General features: G+C 48.6%; 1 protein-coding gene across 11 annotated transcripts in view; it reads right to left on the bottom strand.

The window, feature by feature from the left end:
- ERI3 (ERI1 exoribonuclease family member 3) overlaps positions 1-17,521 on the bottom strand; it is a 126,080-nt gene that overhangs the window by 76,320 nt on the left and 32,239 nt on the right. For all 11 annotated transcript variants that reach the window (XM_082687325.1, XM_082687330.1, XM_082687322.1 and 8 more), the window contains 3 exons: positions 16,624-16,740; positions 10,302-10,361; positions 5,940-6,031 (listed from right to left, as the gene is read on the bottom strand). In XM_082687325.1, coding sequence (XP_082543451.1) covers positions 5,940-6,031; positions 10,302-10,361; positions 16,624-16,740 — 269 coding nt within the window. The remainder of the gene's footprint in view (positions 1-5,939; positions 6,032-10,301; positions 10,362-16,623; positions 16,741-17,521) is intronic.

The following is a 17,521-nucleotide window of genomic DNA, read 5'->3' on the forward strand; positions in this document are numbered from 1 at the left end:
GACGTGGGGTCTTCAGGGCAAAAGGGTATCCACATGTCCAGCGTACTCAGAGACTCAGAAGTCTACCCTGCGCACTGCTATTCACACAGGTGGTTCTAGGCCTGGGGGCTAGGTAGGTTCAGGTTGGCAGCAAACAGCACACAGCCCTACAAACCCGCCCTGTAAATCCCACTGAATTTGACATCCAGTCTTGCTTGTACTTGGGATAAAAATCATACATCAGAGCCTGTCCTCTAAGCATCCTTAGCCCTCACAGAAATGCCCAATTCACTAAGAGAGCTGGAGAGTGGACCCTCACCTGCCCCTGCCAGCCAATCAGAAAGCTGCTCCGCAAGCCTGCCACATCCCTAGGAAGGCCAAGGCAGTACGCCTATCATCTGTACACACACCCACTCCATGTCATCCACGCTTCTCCCTGGCCCTTGTGGAAGAGCATTCATTTACCCTTCCTTCCCTACTCGGAAAGAGATGTAGCTCAGTTCCGCTTTGCTAAGCCCTATTTGGCAATGTGTCTAAACACATGCAAACTTAATTAGTTCAGGAGGGGAGCCCAAGCACTTGCAGTGACAGATAAAAGTATCGGGAAATGAGACAAGTCAGGACTGCCAGGGAGTTCTTACTCAAGGCCCTTCCCCCAGCAGGCTGCTAATCAGAGGTGATGCAGCTCAGAGCTGGGACTAACTGGCACACCCATGGGCAAGGGGCAAGGCTTTCATGAGCTTGGTGACATGATGAGATCCCCTACATGCTTCCAAACATACTATAGGAAAGAAGTATCTAAAATGACACTGGCAGTGTTTTCCTTAGAACACATTAGAGGACTCATTCATTTGTAGCTCATGGAGGAAGCTCTTGGACACCCCAAACCATCCCTCACAACCCCTGGCCAATCATGCCCCCATATCAAAATAAACCTAACAGTCCAGACCTCCACCAATACCAGGTACCAGAAGCCCAGGGTGTCAGAGAACACCTGCCACTCAGTGCAAACAAAGGAAAGAGGGAAGGGAATCCCCACCATACCATGAAGGGCAGATGGCACAGTGGTTAAATACAGGTTGAGTCAGAATGTCTAAGTTCAAATCCCCACCACAAACTGGTTGTGTGCCCTTGACAAATTACTTACCTCTCTGGACTCCAGTTTCCTCATCACTTATTTTACAAAAAAAATTATAAAGTGAATTTATTTCATAGGACTGTGGTAGAATTAAGTGAGATAATGTGTAAATATAACGGCAGGACTCCTGGTATATAATACATGCCTGATACATGCTGGCTATCTTTATTAACTAATGTAAATGTCTCCAGAGCAATCCCAGCCCTCAGTCTTAGAAGGCACAAACTCTCAGAGAGCCCTTCAGCCAGCTCCTAGGACCAAATTTTTCCACGGCCCAGGCTTGTGGGCCATCTCACCCAGTACCCACCATGGAAGGAAGACCCAATACCCTGTGCTGGCAGTGAGAAAATCCAGGAGCTTCCTGGCATTAGCAGCATAGTTCTCCAACCCTTCATACTCAGCCTGGTGCAGGAAGGCCCAAGAGTTCCTCTTCTGTTCCATTCTCCCTGAATCTACCTTCCACTGATCTCTGTCATTCTTCCTGAGTACAGATTCCACAGGCTTACTCCATTCCTGAGCTGTTATTTATTCAACATGCATTTATTGAACAACTACTACATACCAAACATTGTTCAAGATTATAACGGTGCCCACAGTCTAGTGAGACAGACAGACAAGTAGAGACAGACACAATACAATTTCACGTATAGATAAGTACATGTGCTCCAGAAACACACAGGAAGGCACCTAGAAATTGATGTTCTGAAGGGTCATGAGGAACTGGCCAGCTAGAGCACCTGGCTGGGGTTGGGGGTGCACAGAAAGTATTAAAAGATGAGGTTCGAGAAGTATGCAAGGGACCCATTAAGCAAGATGACTTTGCCTTGAGGGCAAGAGGAAGCCTTGAGAGTGTTTTGCGGGCATGTGACATAATTTGCTATAGTCAGAGTGGCAAGGAGGTAAAACTAGAGTCAGAGAGACGACTTAGAAGACTTTTGTAATCCAAGAAGAATATGTTGACCTGGGTGGCTCAGTCGGTTGAGAGTCTGACTCTTAGTTTTGGCTCAGGTTGTGATCTCAGGGCTGTGGAATTGAGCCCTGTGTCAGGCTCCATGCTTCACTGAGTCTGTTTGAGATTCTCTTCTTCTCCCTCTGCCCCTCCCCCTGCTCGCACTCTCACTCTCTCACATAAATAAATAAATCCAAAAAAAAAAAAAAAAGGTAGCACCTGGTGACCTGAACTACAACAGCCATAGCAGGGATGGAAAGAAGACAAAGGCTTTGAGAAACCTCTGGCAGGAAGAATCAACAAGATTTGGCAGTTAATTGGTTGTGGCTAGAGAATAGGCATCAAGGATGAGTCTCGGGTTTCTGACAGAACAACCAGACTGGTTCCAGTCACAACTTGAGAGCAAGTTGGAGGACTAAGTGTTGGGAGAAGGAGGACACCTGAACTTTAAGCATTCAGGTGGAGATATAGAATAGGTAGTTGGATGTCAAAGCTTGGAGTTCAGCTGGCAGATAAGGCAGACTGCTTTTCCCCAGCAGGATCTCTGCTGCCATGTCAAAAATGCAACCCCTTTACAGAGACATTCCCCTGCCTGGGTAGGCAGAGAAGAGAGAAAATTGGAAAAAGAATACTAAACGCCATGAAGAGCTTCAAGAACCATGAGGTAAGGCAAAGGAAAGGTGGGTCAGGTAGGGGAGGAAGCCGACCAAGGGCCAAAGCCATAACAAGTGTCATTACTTAAACAAGTTGAGAAGGAAAATTAAATCCGTGCCCACTAAATTAAAACCCACCTCAGCAGGATCTGTGACTATAGCATCAAAAGCCCACAGAGTATCAACTCATCTGGCTTTGACAAAAGATGGACACAAAATGATTCTGTCGGGACCGGAGCAGATTTCTTTTCTCCAGTGGGATTTCTGCTGCCACTTCAGTTCCCATTTCTCAGTGCCTCACTAATCAGGCCCTTTCCAACGAAAGTGATGGGAAGCTGGCTGGGGGTGAGTGTTGGGAGAGAGGGGAAGAGCAGCAATGAGAAAAAGCCATGATGGGGCGCCTGGGTGGCTCAGTGGGTTAAGCCGCTGCCTTCGGCTCAGGTCATGATCTCAGGGTCCTGGGATCGAGTCCCGCATCGGGCTCTCTGCTCAGCAGGGAGCCTGCTTCCCTTCCTCTCTCTCTGCCTGCCTCTCCATCTACTTGTGATTTCTCTCTGTCAAATAAATAAATAAAATCTTAAAAAAAAAAAAAAAAAAAAAAAAAAAGGATCCAGTTTAAAAAAAAAAAAAAAAAAAAAAAAAAAAGAAAAAGCCATGGCTCCGGGAAACTAGAGTGGGAAATGAAAATATTTGCTGAATTCCTTAGACTTAGTTAAATCTGAAAATGGATGTCAGAATAAGAAGCGAGCCCCATACTAACAAGTTGCGGGTGTCAATTTACCACCACCCTTGTCAGGTTCCTCAGCAGCCTTTACTGGGTGCATAAAAAGGTGATGGCTCTGACGAGAGCCATCTGACGAGAGGTTCCAGGAACACCGATAAGCTGTGCACTGTCACGAAACACTACTTAGGTTTCCTCTCTGGCTGTTTTTATTTTGTTACACATTTAATTAAGAGCCTTCCCAGCAGTTATGCGGAGTCCTGCTTCTAAAAGGCAGCCACAAAGCTCTCCTCCTCCAGCCCCTACCACCTGACATCTGCTTCCTTCTTGCATATTCTTTTTCAGAGCTTCACTGATCTTTTCAATACTAACCCAAACTAGCTACCAAAGTCTGCCCAATCCCTCTCTTTTAGAAGCAACATGGTCTTAGAATTCAATTTTGTCTAGCTACGAGTCTACCAGTTTAGGCCTCGGTTTCGAATTCTGTTTTGTTTTTTCCCTCTATAAAAGGGGATATAATTAGGAGGACCGAATGAAGTATGGTACATGCTCATTAAAATCTGGTTTCAGTGTGGCTGGTGGTACAATTGATTAAGCAAATGACTCTTGGTTTTGGCTCAGGTCATGATCTCAGGGTCCTGGGATGGAGCCCCATCTCTTGCTCTGTGTTCAGTGTGTAGTCTGCTGTCTGCCCCGCCCCTCCATCCCCCAACGCCAGCTCATGCTGTCTCTCTCTCTCTAAAATAAATCTGCTCTGGTCCTACAGGTCAGAATGGCCAGACCCAAAGAGAACACCCTCTGAAATTCCCTCTTTGTCTCATGGAGAAACCAACTGAGGAGACCTGGCCAAACAGTCCCCACAGGGATGCACAGGGACGTTTTCATACACACACATGTACATGCCATTCCCAGTTAATGCAGAAGATTCTGGAATATGGGTGTCTGGGATATGAATACACCAAAGAGAAAAATCCACCTGGAAGAGTGGGAGTCCTGGGAGGCTATCTGGAGAAACTGCACCTCTGGACTGGGTTACATGAGCCCCAGATGCTGGGTATGGCCTGAACCGTGCCCACCCCAAACAGCTTCTGTTAGGCTGCAGAGCTCCACCTAAATCCCTTCTCTGCTTCAGGCACTCAGAGTGGCCCAGATGCCATAAATAAGAGCAACAGCCTTCTTCCTCCTCACCTTCCCCACAGAACCTTCCCCCTGATTCATATCTGCTTCCAGATCCAGCCTCTGTAATTTCTCTGCCCCATGAGTGTCATCTGGGAACAGATCACCTGGAGCTCTGGGAGTCCTGTGCATACACCTAGAGGTATCCAGTCAGTGTGTGTACACGACCTGAGGGATGTGGACATGAGGTGCGTGGGTGTTTATATGCTTTGGATTTGCTTCTCCTCCTGTCTCAAGTCAGTGTCCAGCAGCAGGCTTGATATCCACCTGAGTGTGTAACTTCACCTCAATACCCAGCATCCAAAAGGCATAAAAAAGGACCTTGGTGAGAAGATCATGCCTAATTTGGTAGGAAATGTCACTCCAGAGCCACTATTCCTCACCCCCCACCAACACCCCAAGTATGCGTGCAAGTGTGCACACACACACACACACACTCCCAGAATGCCTGCAGCTGCCTTTGGTCACAAAGAACACAGAGGTATCGATTCTATCAATCCTCAGCAAACAGTGCCCCCACCCCTCCACCCCGCTTTAGCTCCCTTGGGGCTGTCTGAAGCCAGGTATCCATGAGGACAGACAAGAGGCAAAAGTGTCAACCCAGCAACGGAACTAGTTCTGCCTTCCATGACCAGGGCAAGACCCGGAGACAGAGGAGAAAAAGCAGTGCGGACAAAGGAGGGACAAGGAGGCTGGGGAACTGGGTAGCTCCCTAGAAGCAGCCCTCTCTCATCCCACCAATGGGCCTGCAGTTGAATCATCAGGGCCTTGTACCCCAGATAAAAGGGTGGCACAGCAGAATGGTTAAGAGATAGGACCCTGGAGCCAGATTTCCTGGGTTTGAATCCTGGCTCTGTGTGTTCTTGGGCAAGTTACCTAACCTCTCTGTGCCTTAATTCCCTTACCTATAAAACAGGAATAAAAGTACCAAGGTTTATTAAACAAATGACTATTTCTAAAGCATTAAGGGTAGTAAATACTAGACATTTGGTAGGGGAAAAAAAGGATCTTCTTTTAATTCCTTCCTTCCAGGGCAATAACATGCAGCCCCGCAACTAGAAGGGCTGTCGTGAGCAGTGGGACCTGGCAAAGGCAGGAAGGTCCAGACAACTGCAGTCCCAGTAGGGTCCTTGATTGGTCTACTCCCAGCTCCAGAGTCTGAAGGCGGAGTTCCCAGCCCTCTTCGCACCGTGGCAGCCCCAAAGATCCAGGGACTCGCTGAGCCAGCTGCCCTGTAGACTTGGACGTGTTGGCCTGTGAAAGGTATGACCTGGTCCCATAGTTTCCAAGCCCTGCCAGTAAAGCAGTCCTTCTCATACTCACATGACTTTCAAGTCCCAGTCTCCACAGGTGACAAAAATTGACTTGACGTTTGGATCTAAGAGGCCTTCTTTCGCCATCCACTCATCGACCCTCTGAAAAGTACACAACAAGAACAGATGAGATTTTCCATTTTTTTTCTTTCCAAGTCTGTGAAGAGCCACACCAAAGAAACGCAGATAAGCTGCTTGTAATCAGAGCAGAAGAAAAATGTAATCTTATCTGGCCATGGCTCTGCTCTGGGCTCTCAGCCTTGGCTCAGGGCTGTGGGGGCAGCGGGAGGGTGATCCCTGCAGGGAAGATCCACAAACCTGAATGAGTGGAGGAAGGGAGTCCCTCCACTGCCCCGATGCTTGGCAACCTAACCCCAGACGGGGTAAGGTCATATCCTGGTAAGTTGGTCCTCAAAAGCAAAGCCTAGCACAGGCACAGGATGCCCTGGGCCATGAGGACAGGCGGGAAGGAGGCCCCAGGCAGGGACTCCAATCCACAGGTTCATTCATTCACCTGTTCATTTCACCCTCCCGCCAAAGGTTTATTAGCCAAATTTATGAATTTCCCAAATGAGGATGAAGTTAATATTCACTGTGAGTCTAGCAGAAAAAGCTCCCTTGTTGGCCTGGAACTCCACCTTGATCCCTGTGGTGGCACTGCCCCGCTTCGGTCTCTTGAAAGCTCATAAACTGGCCCCGGACTTTACGTTTCTCCTCTCCTGGTTGAGGATTCAAATTCAGATTCAGGAGAATCTTTTCAAAGCTGAGCTCAATGCCTAGACAGGGATTAAAAACTGCTCCTAAACACACTTTAAGTATTTATTTCCCTTCATCCCTTTAATCAGTTTCAGCATTTGCACTCACATGGGAAGTACAGATACTAAAATCAGTATATACTGAGATAATTATCATAAAGCGCTCCTAAAGCATTGCCTATTTTTCAGAAGATCCAGGCATGGGGTGGGAGTACAGCAGATGACCACCGTGCCACTCACACAGAAGGATTCGTTTTTAAAGGCTACATTGCAAAGTCGCTACAAATGCAGGATTGAAAGTCAGACACATCTGGGTGCTAACCTTGGCTCTTCCATATCCTGGCTGTGTCACTGATGGGAAGTCATTTAAAAGTCATTTAACCTCTGTGAACTTCAGCTTCCTTCATCTATAAAACGAGGTAGCATGACTAACCTTACGGGGTTGTTTTGAGAATTAAATGTAATAATGTATTAAGTGCCTACCACAAAACAGACAGTAGGCTGAGAAGGCGAGAAAGGCAAATCATCTGAATACAATAAAATAGATGCAGCTACGGAGAAGCGACCAGAATGCTGTAGGACCAAGAGGAGGAGGTGACCAGCTCTACCTTTGACAGAGAAAGGAGTCAGAAAGGAAGGCTTCACAAAGACGCCACTCCCAACTAGGGGACCTGGTGGCTGGGTTTGCATGACGGGGTGGAGCAGAGCAAAGGAAAGCACAGGCGCAATCATTTTGTATCTGAGAAGCAGTTGTATGCTCGGTATCTGCTTCCCCCAACAGACTAGAAGCACCGTGAAGCAGGGACTTTCATTCATCTTATTCACTGTGTAAATCCTTAACCCAACAGGGTCCTCTCAACAGATTCCTGCTGATTCACTAAAACATGAGTAGGGAATAGTGTGACCGAAGTCCAGTGTGTAGAAAGGAAGGACAGGATATGACACTGGGGGATACATGGGCCAGACTGTGAAGACTCCAGTGGGTAATGGAGAGCCCACTGAAATCATGAAGGAAGCTAACTCTTAGCAGGTGTAGGCTGGCTCCCTGGGACATCTCAGAGATACTGGGATGCCTGGTCCACGCCAAAGCAGTCTTTGAGTAGGGCCAAAGGTCCTAGGTCATTCTCTGGCTAGAGTGGTCCTACCTCTCAGGGGGTTAGAGCTGCTCCTTGAGCCAGACTGTGCAGACCCTTCTCACAGTCTGCACACCAAAGAATTCCCCTCAGCCAAAGAGTCTCCCCAGCAAGCTAAATTCTGGAACTTCCACTACTGAATGGCTTGTTTCCCCAGCCTCCATGGCCCACTTGCACAGAGGACATGTACACATTCACACTCATGTATCCTTTCCCAAGACTTTATGTAAGAAAGGAAGTAAGGCAATCCTAGTAAGGCAATTCTTTGGTGTGCAGCTGCCTGTGTCATCCAACCTTGCTCTATTTCACTGGCCTTATATCCCCAAGGTAAGTGCCCTATCTGCTGGTGGGGCTCCCAATGCCCAACTCATCCACAGTAGTCTTGGAAAAGATAGCAAGACAGGATGGTCAGGAGCCAGTGCCCAGCAGGACCTTCCCCATGAGAAGCACTTACTATTCCATGGGGTTACTCCTTGGAAGCTTAGGACCCAGCCCATTCACTGGTGCAACAGATGTTTAGTGAGAACCTTTTAGGGTGAGCTGTCCAGGGACATGATACTATATTTGGAATAAAGCCTGTCTTTTTCCTTCCCTTCTCTGCTTAAATGGACGAAGAGTTAGAGGAATTACCAAGACAATCCCCAATCAGTTGTGGCCACCCTCCCAGCTATTGAAGGTCTAGCATGAGTCCTACCTGAACCAAACTAGTCAGACAAACATCTAGCTGACCACTAGCTCAGGGCCTTGGTTAGGACAAGAAGTCAGCTTTTTAGCTATTTGACCAACTCAGGCCTAATGAGACAAAGCAGAGCCCATTCTGGTCTCCTGGCCAGAGACTCCCTTTTCAGGCTGATGCCAGGTGTCTTCCCTTTTCACCCACAAAGTATGCTGAAGTAGCAGAAAGTAGCCTCATGGATAAAACTCAAAATCCCCCCTAGCATTCTGCTCCAGGCTGGCCTGAGATTAGCAGGAGGAAGCCTCCTGAAGACCACAGCTCCCTCAACCAGCACCACTGAGGGAAAAAAAAATCCCATAACCTCAATAGCTCTGGTTCAATGCTGGACTACAGCAGGCGTCTTCCTTCTAGGATCCTGGCCGGAGACATTCCAGGAAATAGCCATGTGGCCTCCCTCAGGGGCTAGGCCCTGGCTGGGACACAGGAAAGGATGGGTTGGTCCCCTCTTTCTCCTTGAGTCTGGTCTTATAGGGAGCATCGATGCTGAGGTGCCCCTCAATCATAGGAGCGAATCTCCCCTCAAAAAAAGAGGGTCAGTGGGGCTGCGAGACACCTCACAGTTCATCTTCTCTTCTCCCAACCTACTGCAGGTACCCTAACACTGACCCGACCCAGAGCTTTACTGATCAGAGAACCCAGGCTTGTACACTCCCAGGGACAGGGAGCATACCGGCCACCGGGCCTCCTCCATCCTGAGGAGTCCCAGGAAATTCAGTCTGTATCTCTCTCTCCCATGGGACAGGGCCTCTAGATCTTCTTCCCTCCCCAGGCTACCCCCCAACTTCCTCTAGGCTGACTACTTCCAATGTAGACGTGCCCTGCTACCCACCCCCAACTCTGCTTCCTCCTGTTCTTCGATAGGGGCTGAGCTTTCGGTTTTCTGGTCTTAAAGATAAATAAAGCACCTAATAAGATCCATGGGCTTTTTCTCTTCTCCCCTCCCCCTAGAGAGGAGGGAGGGGGGAAAGGGACCTTCTACCTCCCCCAGGCCAGAAGGGGTGGGAGAAAAGCTGAGGCCAAGCACAGCCCTTGCTTATTCCCTCAGGCTGGAGCATAAGCAGCAGCATCTTAACCTTTTCCAGCTCCCTGAGGAGAACACCCTAGAAGTGTGGTCTCTGCCAAGGGTTCTAAAGCCTTTAATTTGATTTCCCTCACATAGGCAATTGTTGTAATTATTCTGATTAGGAACCATTACCCAGTGCAGCCTCTGCACCCCTGACAGGCACAGTGCATCCAGCGGCAAGCTGCAGTGGGGCAGGCGGGCCCAGCCGTACCTCCTGGAGGAGCTGACAGCAAACAAAAGCCGTCGACGGGGAGTTCTGGGTGAGTTAATGAAGTGCTCACATGCCACAAGAAGCCAACACTAAAGCTAAACAAAAACACCTTCAGTCTCCAGGGCTAGCCCTGTGGTGCCACGGCTCGGCTCCCCTCCTCCCCGATGCGCCCAGCGCCGGCTGCCCGTGCTGCCCAGCCCAGGGCCAGGGCCAGGGGCCAGGAGGGGGGCGGGGACCCCGCGTGGAACTCAGGGCAGCACTCGGACATCTTGCCAGTAACCCTGACGGGAACAGCTGGAGATGACAGATCAATGGTTCAATACTCTCAACAGCATGTCACTGATGTGACAGCAAATGTTATTCTAATCAAGCCATAATCATAGTCAAATTACACGGCTACATTCTCAGGAGGGGAGGGAGAGAAAGGCAGCGGGAAAGGGTCAGAGGTCAGGAATTAAAGGTCACTCAACCTACCTCCAGCACTTGCTGCAGGCTCGGCTGACCATCCACCATGGCTTGAATAATCCCGGTGAGCTGAAAGGAAAGAGAAATAGCCAATAGGTGGAACAGCAGGACACAGGGTCTCAAAGCCAGACTGGATCCTCTCCTTTCTCCTGCCATAAAAGACTGGCCTGCACTGCTTTTGGCTCAGAACCTGCCAGAGGCCTTGGGAATACAGTTCCAGGACATAAGGTGAACTTTCTCCACAACATCCTGCCCCAAGAGGGGGAAACACATCCACATGCTGACCACAGGGTATGTTTCATACCTATTTCAACTTTCACTTTGAAAAGAAAAAAAAAAAGGAAAAAGATTTTATGTGTCTTGTATTCAATAAACTCCAATAAATCCCTACAAATTATAATCTAAAATACATTTACCTCCAAGCTTCACAGAAGTTCTTGTAGACCTTGAGGAATGCTCACACAGGACAGCCACACCTGGGTTCAAGTCCACCCCTTCTCTGGGTCTCAATGTCCAGCATTTTCCCCTCTAACATCAGAGAAGAGCCAGGGGAACCCCACAGGCATCTACCCTATACCCTGAACACCTGGGTCCTCGATACCAACTAGGCAAGCAAGAAATAGACATCTTTAACTGACAGGGAAACACAGATGCAAAGGCCTAATAAAGGAACCTGGTCTAGAGAATTTCTAACTCACAGGTCTATGCTCCACCCACGTCAGACCTAGGTTCAAACAGGCTTGTTGCTTTGCTTTGTTTTGTTTTAAAGTGAAAATATCCTTCGAACACAGAAGAGGACAGACTGCCTCAGGGATCTGAGGCAGGAGGCCCCTATCCACAGACCTGGACCTTGCTGGAAATCACCATGCCCAATGTGCCCGGGGCTACTTCTACAGAGAGCTGCATCTCAGGCTTGCTGGGGAACTTCTTCTTCTTCCTTTTTTTAAAGTGTTGGGGGGGGATTAAACTCCAATTAAACTATAATTACATTTAATGAATATCAAATACCCAACTCACAGGAACCGCTGGCTCTAAGAAGGAAGGTTATTTTCTCATAGCGACTTACATGGAATGGTAATACACACCTTTTAGGGAAGAAATTTTCATTTTAAGAACGCTGAGTTCCTCTAGGTGGGTTTCTGTAGTTCATCAAGTCATTATTAGGTGGTATTTTAAGGAAGTGTAAGGACACAGCCACTCTATTTTATATTCCAGAAACTGTTTTTATATTAATCTGTATTTTAATTGGGTAACAGCTGCTGCCTACAGACTTCCCATGGTCTAAAAGGAAAATAAATTAGAAAGATTAACTACACTGTTGTTTCGCAAGGCTTTAACCCACAGCAGGCCCGCCCGGCTGGCCCCTCCACACCCTTTCCTTGCTTGGAAGACCGAAGAACTGCCCAGCAGAGGGAGGGCCTGAGCCAAAGAGAAGGCAAGTTGGTCCACTGAGGGCTAGGGGTGGGGCTGGGAGGGTGAGGAGTGAGGAAGACCTCTGGGTCAGCAGCTTTAATCTTCGAGGGCTAACACTCCTCCTTTCATTTAGTCAACAACTACTCTTGGACAGCCTACAATGTACTGGGCCCCATTCCAGGAACTAGGGATCCAGCCGTGAGGAAAAACTGAAATCCCTGCCCTCATGGAATCTGCATTCTTCTTGGCAGCCCCTTCTAGGCCCAGCCCTGCCAGCACCCGGAGCCTGCACACCTTCCAGAGCACACCCTGAGCAGGCAGCAGCCCTGTGTTTTATCTCAGGCACACAGAGGCCAGAGTCCAGAGTGGGCTTGTTGCTGACTCTAGGTGCAATACCCAGGTGACTAACGAGCACCCACCACTGCTCTTCCTGGCCCTGCTTCTCTCCTGCTTCATTCTTCTAGGACCAATCCATACCCCCAAGCTTGGAGCTAAGTAAGGACTATCCTGGAAAACCTTTAGCCACTTGTGCTTCTTAGAAAGCTCTGGGGGGTCTGTGTGAGACATTCCCATGTCTCATCTGAGTCTTCTGGGGCAAGGTTAGGTCTTTCTCTTGACTCCTTATACTCAGGGTCACTGAGATGAGCTGAGCACTGAAGGGTTTCCAGAAAGGCTCACTCACAGAAAAAACCAATGGCACCCTTGTCAAGAGACCTCCCTCCTTGGCGATGGGTCTACGTACTCCACAAGCACCTGTTCTTGGCCCCCGGAAAATCACTAATATGGGGAGAGAAAGTCACTGCACTATAAAGGAAAACCAGGGCACTGCTCTGCACGACCTCTCACTACAGACTAGGCCCACCTTTTCCACCCTGGTGCTAGGCAGTAGGGCTCCAGCGTCCTAGGGCTTTCTCACACTCCTGTCCAGCGGTCAGAAAGCCTGGAATCATCAGCCTGGGAGAGGCCCAGTGAGCCCATCTCCCTCTCTCTCTCCATGCTTCCTAGACCACTCACGGTTCAGCCAGACACAGCTTACAGCTGACCTCCTAAAGGGCTTGAACTCAACCTCCAGAGACACATGGGCTTGCACTATTGGTTCAGCTAGAGGCACCCTTCCAGGGGAAGCCCTCACTCACTCCCCTGTATGAATCCTTCCAAGGACAGACTACATCTTACTGGCTCGACCAAGGCACTAGTTGAAGAAGAGTGTGAAATTAAGAAATTAGTCCCTGTATCTGATACAACCTAAGACATCTCTAAGACTTACAACAGAAGCCATGAAAGCTAGTTTAATAAATTTAATAAATACTGGAAAGTTCTACCTTAGGCATAACTTAAGTCCTTCATGTTGCAGTTTGAACCCAATCCCACTTGGGTTAATATATATTTGTAAAAAGCTTTTACATCCTCACAATGAAAGGTACTAGAGCAAAGCCAAGTATTATTAAGCTGAGAACCAGGGCTCACAGGCTAAACAGAGCTCAAAGACCTTAACCACTTAAAGCTGGAGAGGTGAGAGGAAGAATTAATGTGTGCTCTATGGCTCCTTTCACCGAGGGATTACAGATTAACTCCCGCTTCTCCAGACTCGGAAACCACAAGGCGAGGGGCTTTTGACCCTGACTGATAACATGACTGGTTACTGAGATCCCCTACCCTCACAAGGGCTTTGTCCAGGAACAAGCTGGCTTCATCACAAACACTAGCCACTACAGGAAGCAGCCCAGGACACTCAATGCCAATAGCATGTCAGCATCCAGTGCTTTTCTCCTTTCACAGTTTATCTCCAACACAATCGTATTCTGACACCAAGACAGTTTGTTGATTACATAAGCACTTGTCTCTGGTGTACAATCTGATAATCAGACCCACTCTTTCTCCTCAGACAAAGAGACCAATAAATCTCACCCTTTATAAGTACAGGTGCAAGACAAAGCCCTTTACTGGCATTTAGCAAAATTGGTATTTTTTCTAGGGTTTTTTTTTTTCCCAAGACAATGACAACAACAACAAAAAAGGCTACACATGGTCAGGGACTGTGGCAGCAGCCCAGCTGCTAGAAGCAGAGATCTGACAGGTTGGAGCAGATTCTAGATGTGGGAGAGAAAGGGCTTGGGAAGGAATGAAACTTATCCCATCCTGTCTCTGTTAGAAACAAGTCAGACTATGAACTGGAACGAAGAAAGGATGTGAAGAAGGCTACTAACATGCCCATTACAGAGAGCAGTAAAAGTGTCTGTATGTGGGTCACAGACCCACTCAAGGAAGCATCCCTCTTTCTGGATGCCCAACACTGAGCCTGTCTCTCCCTGCACGAGCATGTGCTCATATGTGTACTTATGTGTCATGATGTGTGTGCACACACATACACACACAGGTCAGGGTTCTTAAGAACTTCTTGTGCACAAGAGGGAATCCTACTGGAGGAGATGCTTAGACACAATCCTTACTGAAGAAAGATCCTCTCTGACCGTGATGATCTCTCTCTGCCCCAAAGGCAGCCCACTGCCACACAGGACAAGGTCGCACAATGATGGCCTACACCCTGTGCCCATGCCTCTCTCTACATTCCAACTCCATCTGGAATGGAAATAGGGCAATATTTAAATGATCTGAGGTTTTCCAAAGAAGACTTCACTTGCTCGAAAAGACCAAGTGAGCAGGACAGTTACCAGGGGCAGGGGCAGGGCGGCAGGCAGCAAGGTGTGGTTGAATACTCTTTTGACAATATTCACTCATTTAAGGAACATATGTCAAGTGCTTACTTGGCACTAGGCTCCAATGATGGGCCAGAGATAGATCAGAACCTCAAGGAATGCACGGTCTAGTGGGGAGACACATAAGTAAATACAGTATAATGCATCTGCTCAGGTCTTTGTGGTGGCACCAGCCATGGGCTCAGGGAAGGCTCCCCAGAGAAGGTGACCCTGAGCAAAGTCCTAGAGGAAAAGTGTTGGGGGTGGGGGGGGGAGGACAAGAGTGGGAGCAGCGTACAGGCAAGAGCATCACATGCACAGGGAGACGGTGAGGGGGCAACCTTAGGTGAGCAAAGTGTGGGGCATTAAGCAGGAAGATGTGAGGCTGGACAAAAGGCCAGGACCAGGTCAAGGAGAGTTGGAGGCTCCAGAAGCCTGAGGCGAAATCGCACCCTTGGTCCCACAGCTCACTCACATCGTCACTTTCAGATAAGGCTTCAGGACAAGGGTCCCAACCTCACCATGCCTCCTACCCTCCAAATTATGCGTGTGTGTGTCCTGTGGTGAAACTTTCCAGAAAAAAGAAGAATAGCTCTCATCATAGTCTCACAATCCCTCCTCCCCCTACCCGCCAAAAGCAGCAGCAGCAGCAGCCCTGATCTCAAAAAGATCCCTTTTCCCAATACTCTCAGGTACCCACTCCTGCCCAGGGCTGAGCTCCAAAAGCACTGTTCCATGCCAAAACAAGAGTAACCTTTCCCAAATTTGGCCCTGCCCAGCTGTGCCAGGTAGCCTAGCTGCAGCTGGAACACCCATGGGGAGTCTGCACACAGACAGAAGGAAGAGAAGGACAAGAGGATACTGCATTTTCAGGCCAGTGGCTTGCTTAAGGAAAATTTTCCCTTTCCACAAGGAAGGGGATCTTCACCATTAAAATGGTGACTTTTTCCCCCCAAAAGGGGCAAAAAGAACAGATTAGCGCCCCCTGGTGGTACAGGTAATTTCCAGGGGACAAGGGGGAAAAAAACCCACCACGATTCCAGAGGGAGCAAGAATCTTAACATCATTAGTGGGAACAACAAAGGGGGTGAGAGACTACACACCTTGGGAGATGGATGCCTGCACCAAAAGGCCTATCTGGGTTGGGAGTAACACTGGCATCAAGCCCAGTAGCAACCCCCTGAAACTTCATATCTGAGCTGAGTCAATCTCAGTCCATGGGGCCCTCCTGCCAGTGGCCGGCAGCCTCTTTCCCAGCATTCCCCACACCAAAACAATAGTTTTAGGATCACTCAAGAACTTTTTTCCTCATGTTTCACTTATATGCAAAAAGTAGATCTCTAAACAAAGGCACACTATCTTGAATATACCCCAGCCCCAAATTCTTAAAAAAAAGATTCCAGAAACACTCATGTTTTCCCTTTACTTCTGCGCCACACATACATGGCCCATGATTCCACTACAGCCCGTGGCTACCACAGAGTGCAAAACATGACATGTCACAGGGGAAACCAGTCACAGAAGATCCTGAGAGTAAGAACTCTGCAAGGGCACCTGTTCTCCGCTATTAGCTCTTTTAAGCCTCTAGCAAGCATCAAGATCTCAAGTTAGCCCAGTTTCACAATCTGCAGAATGGGGCCAATACTAACCTGCTGGCAAAGTGGCTGAGTCCAACACCAGCACAGCATAAGGGTAAGGCCATTCAGCCTCATATACCACTTAGACCACCCTTCTCTTTCCTCAACGACAGGGTTGTGCTTCCCACAAACTCAAGCAGGGCCACTTTGCTCCAGGACAGAAAAATATCACCAGAAGCTAAGAGAGCCTTAACATAACCTCTCCTTCCAAGAAGCTGAAATCTTTACTTCTTGTCAAGAGGCCCCAAGGGAAATGGAACTGAAGAGAAACTGAGCCCCGGAAGCACCACCCTTGAGTGGGGCAGCATTCCACGTGCTGGTCACCAGGAGGGGTAGGGACAATAAGGACAATAAGGGAGGGAAAAGGCTGGGGACAGACTGTGCCACTTCTTGGGTCCCCAGTGACCACAGCAGTGCAAGTGGAGTGGCAGACTTTGTAAAATGCCAACTGCTTGGCTGGGTCCCATGCTTACCTGCCTTAACCAGCAGTAAGACTCAAGCTGCCCCTAAGTAGCAGGGACAGTGTATCAGTGACCCAAAACTCCTGTCCCAGCAGCCCGAGCTGCCCCGCTCCAGGGCCCTTACCTCTGTACAGAAGGGAGTAAGCTGTGGATGGACTACGGGCTGGACATACATGTGAAAGGTAGACTCAATCTCCATGGTCCGACCATTTAGCTTCAGGATGGGGAACTCGATGATTTCCTGGAATGGCAAAGACACAGAAAAAGAAGAATACACTTTTTTAACCAACCACTTCAAGGAACTCAAGAATGAGGGACTGTTTTGGACTCCTGAACTCCTGACAGAACAGACCCAAGACTGAAATGGCACCAGCTCAGTTTCCATCCTAACCTTCCCACTATCACTACCCTCACAGGTGGCAGGGACTAGACACACACCTGACTCCCACTGTCTCTGGAAAGAGGAAAGAAGACAGTAGTACAAGCTGCCCCAATTTCCCCAACTGGTTCTCTGCCAGAGGCCTATTTACCGGAGCCCACAAAAGTAGCCCCACTGCTTCCAATTGCCCAGGCCTCTGCCCTGGATGGGCCTGGATCTCCAGTCACCTAGACAACCAGCCATAAGACCAATCAGAGCCTTCTGCATTTGAAGTTTAAGCAGAACTGATGAGTTTCTTCATTCGTTTTTAAAAAAAAAAAAAAAAAAAGATAAATAATAAATAAAGCCAAAGGGGATACTAAAGAGAAGCAGAAAACTGAGTAAGAGTAATAGGAGCTAGTGCTTCCCACCTTTCTTTCAGGCAGTACACCCTCCCCCAGCCTGCTCCCCCCAATCACTTAGCCAGCCCTTCCCAGTCCACTGGAACGTAATGGAAGAGAAGGAGGAGGAGTGACAATTTGTTTGGTGTCTCTAAGATTAATTTGTCTCCGTTATTTAATAGAGATGCACAGCACCAAGGTCCTGGTGTGCAAACAGGCTTGCAGAATGCTGGCTGTGCAGCATGCCTCCCACATCGCTCCTG

This window comes from Mustela nivalis (genome assembly GCF_964662115.1).
Source record: "Mustela nivalis genome assembly, chromosome: 10".
NCBI lineage: Eukaryota > Metazoa > Chordata > Mammalia > Carnivora > Mustelidae > Mustela > Mustela nivalis.